We start from the raw sequence: 12,964 nt of genomic DNA on the forward strand, positions 1-12,964 counted from the left end.
GAGACAAGAACCCATGGATAAGGGATGGTGAGCTTGTCCCCGGTTTGGTAGATCATCATAGGAACTCAACTTCGCATAGGTATTGCTTCTGCTGATCATCTCAATGCAATGCATTATATTGTTTCAAACCACTTGGATCTTCTATAAAGGCAGAACTCGAATATGGATGCAAATCTTCATATTGCAGCTAGTTAGAACAAAAAAACAAGTAAAAGCTTTTAAAGTTGTGTATTATTAGTTTCTATCATTCTTACGAGATTTGTTCTTTTTTCTTTTTTTTTGGATTTTCTTTTTGGTTTGGCTTGGACGTAAATTGCTATCGACGAGTTCTATGGTAGAGTTGTAGAGGTTGGAAACCGTGTTATGCATGTTATTGTCATCAACTTTCTTGTCAGGTTCATGATGCATGACTGATCAAAATTCATTAGAAGAGAGCAAAAGACTCATTCAAATATTTTTTGTTAAAACAACAATATAGTTACAATCATCTACAAGTTGTCTCTAAAGCAACTCACACCATTATTCCTTCTTCTTTGAAGATATCCTTGTATATGACAATGACTTCGAATACACAGCGCATAGCATTTGGGAAGAGACTCAATTGTTTTGTTTTTGTTTTTGGTTCAATTTTCAGAATGTTTCAAGAACTTCCACAAAAAAAAAAATGAAACATTCGGAAAGAAATGTTGAAGTTATTGTTTTGTCTGATAGTGAAGGAGAGACAAGTGCCAAAGAAGAAAATAGAAATAGAAACAAAGAGAGAAATGTTTTCTTACAGGACGTTTTATCTCAAAATGAAATGGATAAGATTGATGAAAAACTCAAAGAATTGAGTGACGACAAAAATGACATTGCATATACTCTAGTCATTCTGTTTATCATGTCGGACCATCATATTACCAAGTCATCTAATGCTATTTAATTTTTTTTATAAAAGCTAATATAAGTTTTTATACATTTTATCAATTTTCATATACAAAAAAAAATTGTATAACAGTAATATTTGTAAGGTTTTTGAACAATATTTGTGCATTTATTTTAAATGATTAAGGTTGAAAATTTTGATTATGTGAATCTAATTAATGATCTTATAGGCTAAAATGTAAAGAGAGTTATATTTCAACAAATATAATTTTTATTTTGATATTTTTTCTTACATAACACTTTATGATGTTGAAGTGTTTATGGAAATTTAAAGTAATTAATTTCTTTATATTATTATCATTTATGAACTTGGATATAATATATGAAACCTATATGTCTTCTAAATTTGCATACGACATCATAAATGGTTAGACCGGCACTGGCGATTATGATAATTAACACATCAATCTTTATATATCTTTATATAATAAGATCTTCATAAACTTAATCGGCTCTAAGAAACTATCAAACTAAGTAAATTGGATGTTCAAACCAATATCAGAGATGCCAAAAAAAACTGCGAGCAAAAGCCAAATCAGATTTGATCTGATCGGTTTAGTTCTAATTCATGAGTGGAGTGGATTTCTGTTTAAAAGGGCCATAATGTGTTTAATGATCGAATTAAACAAAAAAAAGAAAACAAAAAAAATACTTTACTATCATACAAAGAGAGAAACTTAAGGTTATGGAATGGAATGATCAAAGAGAGCTAGTCAAGATTTGGAAATGAGACATAACTTCTCTTCGAACTTCATCTCTTTTCACTTTCCCCGTTGTTGTCAACGGAAACTGCTTCTCCCATCGGACAAACCTTTTCGGAATCTTAAACCTGTCCAAGTTCATACATTTCATGAAACTATAAGTACATATATAAAATAAAAAAGATTCAAAAAACGTTTGCTACGTTTAGAAACTAATTTTACAATTACCCTGTTATGTTCTTTGTTCTACAATGATGCTTGAGTGCCTCACTAGACAGTTCGAAATCTCGGTTGCAGTTTCCCACATCAGACCATACCCAACTCTCTTGTAAACGGACACAAGCAACGACCATCTCTCCAAGACGAACATCAACGATGCCTATGACCACTGCAGACACAATCCCAGGATGCTCTAACAGAACAGCTTCGACCTGCACGCATTAGTAGATTCAGTGACATGCAAAGATCCACAATTTGAGAGTAATTATATCCGAGAAGTTTCTTGTGTTGGAAGCTAACCTCTTCAGGGTAAACATTCTCGCCACCAGTTTTGATGCGGCCATTAGACCGACCTATGAGCCATAAGTTACCAAACTCATCGATGGTTCCAATATCACCTGTGTCAAGCCAATCACCATTGCTGCTGGATTCTGATCTTGCAACATTTTCTTGATGTCCCCAATATCCAAGCATTGTGTGTGGTCCGCGAGTTAGAATTTTCCCGACCCTCAATGAATTTTCGTCGAGCTTAACCATTAGTTCAATATGAGGCGCAGGCTTCCCAACACATGTGCCTTGCTTTGATCGATTATTAGTAGGAAATGTCACTTTACAAGACTCTTGTGTTGGATCATGAAGAGTCATGAAGGTAAGTGAAGAGCACGCCTCTGTCATCCCTTTATATAACCAAACCAAAAAACGCATAGAGTTTAGTGTAGAAAGAATTAGGAAAAAACATGGTAATGACTCACTCACCATATGCTGAAAGTATTTTTGCTCTAGGGAAGATCTGTGCAGCATCTTTTAGGAGTTGGCTTGATAAAGATCCACCTCCATTTAGTATCTTTCTCACACAGCTGTTTTGAGCTCCATTTTTCATTGTCCTTTGGGTTAAAAAATTTCAGCTCATCAACATTTTTTAAGACCAATATTTACTTCTCCTGAGGATTTTTTTTTAAGACACTTTTTACCTGTTGACACAAACTAGATCAGCCATCATAGCTGGGACTGTGATGAAACAAGTCACACAATGTTGTTCCATAACTTGAATAGCTGTTTCAGCATCAAACTTTGGAAGCAGAACATGGCAAGCTCCAACTATTAGCATGGCCATGGCTGATGACAAACCACCAATATGAACTAATGGTGATGTATGTAAATACACCTGCAGAAATCAAGAGGCTCTGTACTTAAAAAGAAGCATTCATCTCTATAAAATTCAGTGTAGGACAAACAGATACAATGGAGGTAAAAAAGGCGTACATCATCCTCACCGTAGCCAACAATAGCAATCTTGGCTAGAGACTGCGTGATGAATGCTAAGTGGCTTATCGTTACACCCTTGGGTCTTCCCGTTGTACCTATTGCCAAGAAGAAAACAAAAATGATATCAAGTAAGCTGAGGATTAACTTTGGGAAAATAAGAGAGCAGAATTTAAACATGTTGTCACCAGAAGTGAAGCATATCACAACAGCATCATCAGGAGCCCAAGCGTAGGTCGATAAAGAAGGCATCACTTCATGCTGCTTAAGCATTTCAGTTTTCAAAACTGCACGGTCACAAGAAAACTTTAGGCCGTATTTGCATCTCTTAACCGTTGAATTTTTAAGGTTTCTAAACAAAACATACATTGGTTATGTTCATTTGCAAATTCTGTGGAGGTAAACTCCATCAACACACGCCATTTCAAGGAAGGTATATCGATGTTCTGAACACCGATGCACCAGGAGAAAAAAGTCTCATCGGTGACCAGGAGCACAGGTTCTACTAGCAGCATTGCCATTTTTGCTTCTTTTAAGCTCTGCCCTTTTCTCAAAATACATCATTCAAGAACCAAAAAAAAAAAAGATTCTTCTTTGACACAGAACAAATAATCAACTAAATTAAACAGAGAAGTCTGGACTAAGAAACTGATACTGACCCATCTGTAATTCAAAGGAGCAACTATTCCTCCAGCCAATGCAACAGCCAATAACCACTCCAAGAACAAATCACTGAGACCACAAAAAGAAAAAATCCCAACTTTTTAAAAAAATCTTATAATATCCTAACACTCGATTGGTCCAATTCAAATCCAAAAACCCCAAAAAGGAACCTAAAAGATATTTAAAACTCGTCTCCCTGCTAAGTCCTAACAACTCCTTCCTTCAAAATGGGATTCTAGAAAGAAAAAAAAAAAAGACTTTAGAATCTCGTAGAATAAATAACGCAATTCGACCTGTTAAGAGCAGCGATTGCGACAACGTCTCCTTTTCGAAGGCCGAGACGAACCAATCCGCCGGCGAGGCTCAGTACTCCATTGACGAATTCTCGGCCGGTGCGTCTCCGGTTACCGTAGACTGTGACGACGGCGTTCCGTTTGACGGAGGCTAGCCGAGTCAAACACTGACAGATGTGGGGCCGAGAGTAGTTAGCCATTCCGACGAAGGGCAAAATCGGGGTTTACTGAGAGGAGAAGAAGAAGAAGAAGAAGATGTGGAGTTGGGAGAAAAGGCGCGGGATTTGTGTTCTTCTTCCATTGATGACGTGGCAGTACATATCATCGCCTCGACGACCTCTCCTTATCTTATCTTGTAAGAGAAATCTAATTAAAAACCACCATTTGGTTAAGAATATTTGGGCCGGGTTCATCATAAATAGGCCCATTGTATTAATTTTTTTTTCGTCTAAAATCTTTTTAATTATATTATAGAGAGATTTTAGTATATAACCATGACTAAAAAATTAGGTGTGTAGGAAAGCTGATTCAAAAATTAGTAAAATAGGAAAAAAACAAATTTATCCCAAGAAATATCTTTCTCACTTTAAATAATTAAAAAGAATATCATTGGTTTAGAAACTGATTTTTCGACATAATAAATTGGTGACACTATTCATCATTTAATCAGTGTTACTGTTCATCTGATTAAAAAAAAACTATTCCTTATCAAAAGCGTGTTGTTAACATGCTAACAATTACTATGTTAACATGTTAACAATAATTACACATTATACATGATTTGTTAACATACTTAACATGATAACAATTTTCTTACATGTTATCTATGTTAACGTGATAACAATAATATCTAATATTCATAACGTGCTAACAATAATATCCAATAATTATAACGCGATAACAAGAATATCTAATACTTATAACATGCTAACAAATAATAAATTTGAATATTATTTGTGTTAACTTTGTAATGATAATTTTGTTGAGATAATATTTATGTTAACTTTCAATTTATACAGTATATTTACAAATAATAATTGCAAAGTTAACATGATAACATTGTTAGAGGCATTAGCAGCATATGAAGATGAATGTGCTAAAAAAATTCGTGAAAATATGAGATTTGTGATACTCTTTTTGTGTTTTATTGATTGTTCCAATTTTAAAGTTTGTAATAACTCATCCGGTGGTATTCATTTTCGTTTGTCAGAGGAAAAAAAATTAGAAAGAAAAAAAAAAGATAGATATAAAGAAAGGAGTTTTAAGTAAATTCATGTCTTAAAACACTTAAAAAAAAGTGTTAGAAGATGTCACATAATTTTGACATTATCTATGGTCATTTAGTGGTAATACTCTATATTACAAGAACTATTAAAAAAATAATTTTTTAATTGACAATTTATCCGTTCTATTTGAATCTACGCAGCTTGGGACCACCACGCTGAAAATTTTCTAAATTTTTTGGTGTAAAAATATTAATGAACATTTAGTCGACCACTAGAATAAAAAGAATTTTCACTAGTATTAATTTATTCATAGTTAGAAATTATTCTTTCGAATAAAGATTTAAAATTATTGCTTTATAGAAAGAGAACCTTGCATACCACTCAACTAGAAATGCTAATTTCTTGTTAATTTTACCAATTACGCTAATTTCAATTTCTAAACATCTTATTAAAACCATTCTGATGGCTATTTTCTTTACTCTATGTCAAAGTCAATAACACTCGAGAGAATCAAATTTGAATGTTGTCGTTATATCACGAGTTACAGCAAGAATCTACCTTTTTATCTTAATTTTTCTGAAATTCCCGTAAATTTAGGGCCAAACTCCGACAAAGATACTCACGAGAATTATTTTTCAACAAATTCAGACAAAAGCACGAAAGTCGAGAGAAACTGTAATTGGTCGACGTGGAATAAATAAACATGTTCACCGGAAGAAAACAATATGCCTTTCTATAATATAGTTTGTTCACGGGAGGGTTACTTAAACGTCTCCTCTCCATGAATGTTCTCATACAAATAGCAGTATTTTCACTTCACGGGAACTCTCCAAATAAAGCACAAAAATGGCTTCACATAGAACCAATGAATTTCCACCGTTGATCTCAATCATGATCGTGTTCATCGTCCTAGAATCAACGACCATAAACGCTAGAGAATTACGGCCGTCCGATCACGGGCTCGAGTACTACTACGAACCAGGCGAGTCAGCATCGGAGATGACGTCATTCTTCGGACCCCCTTCTTCAAATGAGCTGACGTCGACATCGATATCGTCATCACCGTCTAGCTCGACATTGCCTAGTGCGGTGAAATCTCCAATGACGACGTCACCAAAAGGCCGGGACGATGATGATGATGATCACGTGATGCGTCACGTGCTTGTTGTAGGGAGCTTGGTGTGTGGACTCTCCGGCGTGGCTTTGATGGTCGCTTCTGCTCTCATTTATTTTCTTGGTTACCCCAAATCACAAAATTCTTCTGTTAATTGTGATCAGATTCAAAACAATAACAAATAGAGAAGAAAAAAAAAAACAAGTAGAATCTTTCTTTTATTTTATGAATTGCATTCAAGAAAATAAAGATATTGTCTGCATTATTTGTTCATTATTATAGAAAGCAAATATTAATATTTTTTGTTCTTTGATTAAAAAGAAGAAACTATAAGAAACATATTTTAACATTTACCAAAAAAAATCTATAAGATTCATAACCGGAGAAAATCGGTTCGGTTTGGGAAAATTTTACCAATTTGGTTCGGCTCTTTGGAAAATGTTAATTAATTAAGCGATAAAATAATTAATTAATTTAAAAGCTTGCAAGAAAAAATAATTTGTTAAAGAAAGTCTCACAAGCGTCAGTTGGAGGAGTCCAAAAGAGGGGAGGAAGGAGAAGGCTTGACCTTTGAGGAGTTTCAAAGGATCGTGTACCTTACTGTATTTATAAACCCTATTTCTTCTTCTTCCTCAATCGATTATTTCACTATTGAATTGATTGCTTCAATTAGATTCCGATCCTCTCTCCGATCGATTAACCAATGTCTCACTCTGCTGTTTCCCAGGTCAGATCATTTTCGCTAATTTTTTTTTTTCTTTCATGATTTTTTATGTAGTCAACGATTGGTTTTCTTCTCTTGCTCCTGATGATTCTGGGCCGAGAATTTCTGAATTCTTTGTTTGTTTAGGGATTCGATCCGGGTTAATGCTCCCTTGTCTGTTTGCGGAGAAAACGAGGGAAATTTTTTGAATTTATTTGTTCTGGGGTTTTGTGATCCTTGATCTGGGTTTATGCTTCGATTGACTATCATGTCTAAGTGTTCCTGTATTTGGGGTTTGTGGGAATTATAAGTAGAGAAAGAGACTTCACTCTCCATCTTCCAATTTTCTCGGGAAAACCCAAAGCAGAAGAGAGTTTTTAATCTGATTAAATTTGATTTTCCCTACAGGCTGCTGCTGTCTCAGTTCCAATCGGAAACGAACGTTCTCTTAGTAGATCCGTCTTCAAGGTGATGCATCAAATCTCTTAAATAGCTCCATTTCCGATCTCAATATTTAAAAGTTTCAAGCTTGAGCTGTGTTCATACACAAATCTCGGATTCAGATTTGCCTTCTTCCTGATGTCTTTTGTTTTATTTTCCCCTGACTTGAGATTGTGTTTGTTTGGTTTCATCTGAGTTTGATCTTAAACTATTCTCTTGCTTGTGTGTTCGTCCTGCAGCAGAACAATAGCATCAGCTTCAACAGCAAGCCATGGTCATCCTCCTTGGCGTTGAACCAGAAAACAACAATCACAAGAGATGCAAAACGGTACACGAGCACAACAATATGCATGTCGGTTCAACAGACAAGTAGTTCCAAGGTTTCTGTCTCTCCTATAGAGTTGGAAGATCCCAAGGATCCTCCTTTGAACTTGTACAAACCCAAGGATTCTTACACAGCTAAGATTGTCTCCGTGGAGCGAGTCGTTGGTCCGAAAGCTCCAGGAGAAACTTGTCATATCGTGATCGATCATGACGGTAACCTTCCTTACTGGGAAGGGCAGAGTTACGGTGTGATCCCTCCCGTAAGTCATATCCCTTGTGCTCTTACATATGTATTTTGATTGTCTTCAAATCGTTACCACCATCGTTAATCTTTGAGTCCGTAAATAAACTGGATCTTGTGCGTGTGTGTAGGGTGAGAACCCGAAGAAACCTGGAGCACCACACAATGTGCGCTTGTACTCGATTGCATCAACGAGATATGGAGATTTCTTTGACGGTAAGACAGCGAGTTTGTGTGTACGTAGAGCTGTTTATTACGATCCCGAGACTGGAAAAGAAGATCCTTCAAAGAACGGAATCTGCAGCAACTTCCTATGTGATTCAAAGCCAGGAGACAAGATTCAAATCACTGGTATGTAAAACTAACCTACTAGATCACATCCGTATAGAGAAACTCCTTGGAACAAGAGTTTTTTTTACTTAATATGTACATCCCGGAAACCAGGTCCATCGGGGAAGGTAATGCTACTACCGGAGAATGATCCAAATGCGACTCACATAATGATAGCAACGGGAACAGGAGTGGCTCCTTACAGAGGCTACTTACGTCGAATGTTCATGGAAAACGTCCCAAACTTCAAATTTGGCGGCTTAGCTTGGCTCTTCTTAGGCGTGGCCAACACCGATAGCCTTCTCTATGATGATGAGTTTAGCAAGTACTTGAAAGACCACCCGGAGAACTTTAGGTTCGACAAGGCGTTGAGCAGAGAGGAGAAGAACAAGAAAGGTGGGAAGATGTATGTGCAGGACAAGATTGAAGAGTACAGTGATGAGATCTTCAAGCTTTTGGACAATGGAGCTCATATTTACTTCTGTGGGCTTAAAGGGATGATGCCTGGGATTCAAGATACGCTTAAGAGAGTTGCAGAGGAGAGAGGTGAGAGCTGGGACTTGAAGCTTTCTCAGCTCAGGAAGAACAAGCAGTGGCACGTTGAAGTCTATTGATCTCAATTACCTTTTCTTTCTTTATTATCTGTTTTTGATTTGATCCAATATCGTAATAAATAAATGAATTGATGTGGTTCGAGTTTTCAATGATAATGATTAATCCTGAAATTTGTTGGTTTGAAAAGAGAAATTCTTTGGAATATTGTTAGAGAACGAACTATGGATCAGTTATGTAATGACATGAGACATCAAGAAAACGACGCAAGGAATTTAATAAAGTTGAGAATATTCTTCTTTCATGTGCTGCAATAAACCCAACCAAAAGTTTATAGAATATTACAAAGATATTCGAATTATATGAAGTTTCAAATAATAATTCATAAAATCTTCGGTTTAGCCAAAAAAGTGGGAATTTATTTTTGTTTCAAAAGACTAATCAGCTGAACAATTCGAATTTGGTTTGGTACACTGTATAAACCGAATTTACATCAAACCAAATCAGAGATTTGTTTTTTTGTCTCTCGAATTCGAACAAACGCGAACCGGTTCGCTTTCGATGACTCACAATGGGAAAATATTATTTATGGTTCGGGCAGCAGGTAGAGGGTGGGACCCGTAGGAACTCGTGGACTAAATCAAGTAAGTGAGCTACTTCGGGCAGAAAAATCGAGATTTGCCCGTAATCTGCTACGTGCAATCTGAAACGCTTCTCTCATTCTCCACTTGTACGATCGTTATTGCGTCCGCAGACTCCGCACAAATTCTTACAAATCGTGCCGTTTAGCTCACTTCCTGAAGCGTTAACACGGCATGATATTTGTAACTGATGGAGAAAACGCTCTGAAGTGTTTGGAATGAAAATTGCGGAAGGGAAAAAAACGACACTCCCTCGCTCTCTCTCTCTCTCTCTGTCTCTATTTCATTTATTTCTTCTTCTCGGAGACTTTGAAGAAGACAGAGAAGAAAATTGCAGAGGTAAAATTGGCATAAGAAATTTTATGCAAGTGTCTGTTTTTTCTTCTAAACTGATATTTAAATAATAGATTTTGATTACTTTCCTGGAAAATTTGTTTTTGCTGTTTAGAATTTAGTGGGGTTTGTGAGAATTATATGTTTTTGGTTTATCATCTTCTTCTTCGTTTTCTTGGTTCTGGGTTTATAGTTTTGAATTGTTTGGTTGTGATTGTATTCTGATTTGGTTCTCAAAAATGATGGAAACAGTAGCTTGACTGTTTAGTATAAGTATGAGTTAATGGTTTTGGGAAACAGTAGCTTCCCAAGAATCATGTTCTGACTTTTTGCTACTGTTTCTGTTTTGTTCTTTGAAACTTTCAGAGTTCTGCTTTCGGACATTAAGCTCATGAGTCATGACTTCTTCAATCCATGAGCTTTCTGGTTCTGCTCTCTCTCCTTTCTTCATTCCATGTTTACATTGCTCTTGTTTCAAGTTAATTCTGCTTTTCATTTTCTTTGCTCAATTTTTGAACCTATAACTTGATCCATAGCTCAACTTCATGTCGTTATTCCTCTTACTGATTCTTAGTGGTGCTCTCTTGTTAAGCTTGTCCAGATAACGTTGAAAGTCATGAGAAGCAAGAACTGAGAGATTCTCAAATCCAAATCCAACCACCAATTCCTCCAGGTAGAAATTCTGATTCAATTGCTACAAGCTTAGTCCACTCGGAACAGCTTCCTCACTCCATGGTAAAACATCTCTCAACGACCAAAACCCAAACTGTTTGATCAGAATTCTCTGTTTGATTTAGTTTCTTGCAACTCTCTTATCTACACCTCTCTTGATAACTGCTGCTATCAGTTCCATCAATGATTAGATATGCCAAACCTTTGATTCTCTTATTTCTTGAAGCTAATTCTTGGTGCTCTTCATGTGTAGCCTTAGATCTTCTAGTTGACATTTTTGTAGTTTAACTACTTCTTGGGACCGTTTTTCCCCTTCTGCATTCTCAGACAGTTAAACTTGTTAGTTTGCTCTTCCAAGTCTATGTTTAGGGGTTTTGAGGTTTTTTTTCTTTAAAAAGCTATATGGCTTCTTGAACAACTCTGTGTTTCCTGTTTTGAGTTTCTTTCTGCTCAAACCTATTTGTATATTCATAATCTTGTATAGTTTCTTTCGTTTTTATGTGTGTTTATACTTTACAATGAAGGCACCTGGACACTACCCATATCCAGATCCTTACTACAGAAGCATCTTTGCACCGCCTTGTGATGCGCAAGCGTTTTCTCCACGACCCTATGCTGGGGTATTACAACGGTTCCTCTCTTCCGGGTGAATGTAGTTTTAACCGTTGGACTTATGTTAACAAGCTTATTACAAATCCATTTTCAGATACATCTACAGTTAATGGGAATCCAGCAACAAGGTGTTCCTTTACCATCTGATGCAGTCGAGGAACCTGTTTTTGTTAACGCAAAGCAATACCATGGAATACTAAGGCGCAGGCAATCTAGAGCAAAACTTGAATCTCAGAATAAAGTTGTCAAGTCACGCAAGGTACAAAACTTAAAACCACCAAGAGGATGTTATGTTATGGTTCCTTACTTTCGTTTGGATTAAATCTTGAATGTCTATTCGCAGCCGTATCTGCATGAATCTAGGCATTTGCATGCGATAAGACGACCAAGAGGATGTGGTGGTCGGTTTCTCAATGCCAAGAAGGAGGACGAGCGTCAAGAAGACAGTCATGAAGAAAATTCCAACCTTAGCTCTGATAAATCCGCCATGGCTACTTCTAGTGGTACACTTTGAGAAGGTCTTCCATACGTAGCTTTGTTCTGTTTTGGCTATGTTTGGTCTCAGATCATCGTCTTTAGTGTATGGTATAAAATCTTTGTAGAAATGTATAGGTTCTTGGGAGCAATTAGGTCAACGTCAAGTGGGTTTTAGACTTGTGATTAAAAAAATAAAACCCATGAGGAAGAAAGGAAATAAAGAAATGTCTTGAAGTTTAAGTTTAAGAAACAATGCTACTGATATTGTTTTGTTGTAAGAAATTTTGGTAATAAAACGAAGAAATGAGAGAATCCACACACACAAAAAGGTGACCTCAAGGATTTGATATTATGGCAAGGTAAAACTAACTGTTTTTAATATATAGTTATGGGTAAAATGACACTTTCTGAAACAATAAGAGAACTACAATTTTTGTCAAAAGCTAATGGATCTAACATTTTTACATTGCTAATTAGACTTTTCCTTCAAACTTTTCAATCTCTGTTGAATCATACTACATTGTTGAGCATTTTGAGTGACATTGTTTCATTTAAAAAACAAAGGAATTATATTGTTGAGCAATTCAGTTCATATTTCGAAAAATCTCTTTTATGCATATTGCCAAAGTTATAGTTTCTGGTAAGTGACTCAATCAGAGACATAACATAGGTTAACCTAATCGAGGTCCTGATCAAAATATATACCTATATATATGTGAATACAGAGTAGCTATACTACATAATATTATAACCTAGGATGGTCAAGTATTATGATGCTAAGGAACAAAGCAATTGTTGACTTTGAGATCAACGTCGTCACAAAAGGTTTGACATTCTTATCATGAGGTCATCCAAAAACATTTTGCAAATTACAGCTGAGACAAGCGCGAAATGTGCTTTTTCTGTTTGCGTTTAGGCAAATTAAGATATGAAGTTCTTTTGTAACTAAAACACAAAAAGATCATGTCTAGTGCTTTTGGTTCTTGACATGTCGTCGTGAGTTTTATTAATAACCCTTGTTTGTAGTTTCCACATAAAAGGTAGTAGAGACAGACGATTACAGACGTAAAATAAATAAATAATCAAGCTATTATAACAAATGAACTAAAATTAAAGAAAAAATTAAAACGAAACTCAAAACCGTAAAGAGCTATGTTGCTTTTTAGTGGCGCGAGATATAAACTCTTGTATGTAAAGTATGTTAATAATTAGTTAAAGTGTGTTGTTCTTTTCTT

At 35.8% G+C, this 12,964-nt stretch overlaps 4 protein-coding genes across 7 annotated transcripts; 3 read left to right on the plus strand and 1 right to left on the minus strand.

The window, feature by feature from the left end:
• Window positions 1-1,449: 1,449 nt before the first annotated feature.
• LOC18992045 (2-succinylbenzoate--CoA ligase, chloroplastic/peroxisomal) lies at window positions 1,450-4,376 on the minus strand. Of its 2 annotated transcripts, none has more exons than XM_006415396.2 (10): window positions 4,064-4,376; window positions 3,767-3,839; window positions 3,475-3,646; window positions 3,296-3,394; window positions 3,108-3,205; window positions 2,816-3,009; window positions 2,601-2,728; window positions 2,145-2,521; window positions 1,854-2,056; window positions 1,450-1,753 (listed from the first exon to the last, which is right to left on the minus strand). In XM_006415396.2, the coding sequence occupies exons 1-10, from the start codon at window positions 4,261-4,263 to the stop codon at window positions 1,624-1,626; spliced, it is 1,674 nt and encodes a 557-aa protein (XP_006415459.1). In that variant the 5' UTR covers window positions 4,264-4,376; the 3' UTR covers window positions 1,450-1,623. The 2 variants fall into 2 exon arrangements, with proteins under 2 accessions (XP_006415459.1, XP_006415458.2); XM_006415395.2 differs by having other exon boundaries at window positions 3,475-3,651; window positions 4,064-4,127.
• A 1,688-nt stretch (window positions 4,377-6,064) lies between these two features.
• LOC18992046 lies at window positions 6,065-6,699 on the plus strand. Its single transcript, XM_006415397.2, has one exon. It carries the CDS (start codon window positions 6,136-6,138, stop codon window positions 6,586-6,588), a length of 453 nt encoding a protein of 150 aa, XP_006415460.1. The 5' UTR covers window positions 6,065-6,135; the 3' UTR covers window positions 6,589-6,699.
• A 208-nt stretch (window positions 6,700-6,907) lies between these two features.
• On the plus strand, window positions 6,908-9,189 carry LOC18992047 (ferredoxin--NADP reductase, root isozyme 2, chloroplastic). Of its 2 annotated transcripts, none has more exons than XM_006415398.2 (5): window positions 6,908-7,130; window positions 7,515-7,574; window positions 7,790-8,131; window positions 8,244-8,463; window positions 8,557-9,189. In XM_006415398.2, exons 1-5 carry the CDS (start codon window positions 7,107-7,109, stop codon window positions 9,054-9,056), a joined length of 1,146 nt encoding a protein of 381 aa, XP_006415461.1. In that variant the 5' UTR covers window positions 6,908-7,106; the 3' UTR covers window positions 9,057-9,189. The 2 variants fall into 2 exon arrangements, with proteins under 2 accessions (XP_006415461.1, XP_006415462.1); XM_006415399.2 differs by having other exon boundaries at window positions 6,914-7,130; window positions 7,787-8,131.
• A 655-nt stretch (window positions 9,190-9,844) lies between these two features.
• Window positions 9,845-12,041, plus strand: LOC18992049 (nuclear transcription factor Y subunit A-7). Of its 2 annotated transcripts, none has more exons than XM_006415401.2 (6): window positions 9,845-9,974; window positions 10,335-10,394; window positions 10,561-10,703; window positions 11,165-11,260; window positions 11,347-11,511; window positions 11,596-12,041. In XM_006415401.2, the coding sequence occupies exons 2-6, from the start codon at window positions 10,367-10,369 to the stop codon at window positions 11,764-11,766; spliced, it is 603 nt and encodes a 200-aa protein (XP_006415464.2). In that variant the 5' UTR covers window positions 9,845-9,974; window positions 10,335-10,366; the 3' UTR covers window positions 11,767-12,041. The 2 variants fall into 2 exon arrangements, with proteins under 2 accessions (XP_006415464.2, XP_024008366.1); XM_024152598.1 differs by having other exon boundaries at window positions 10,570-10,703.
• The last annotated feature ends 923 nt before the right edge of the window (window positions 12,042-12,964 follow it).

Source organism: Eutrema salsugineum, unplaced genomic scaffold (assembly GCF_000478725.1).
Source record: "Eutrema salsugineum unplaced genomic scaffold, Eutsalg1_0 scaffold_5, whole genome shotgun sequence".
In the NCBI taxonomy this organism is placed as follows: Eukaryota; Viridiplantae; Streptophyta; class Magnoliopsida; order Brassicales; family Brassicaceae; genus Eutrema; species Eutrema salsugineum.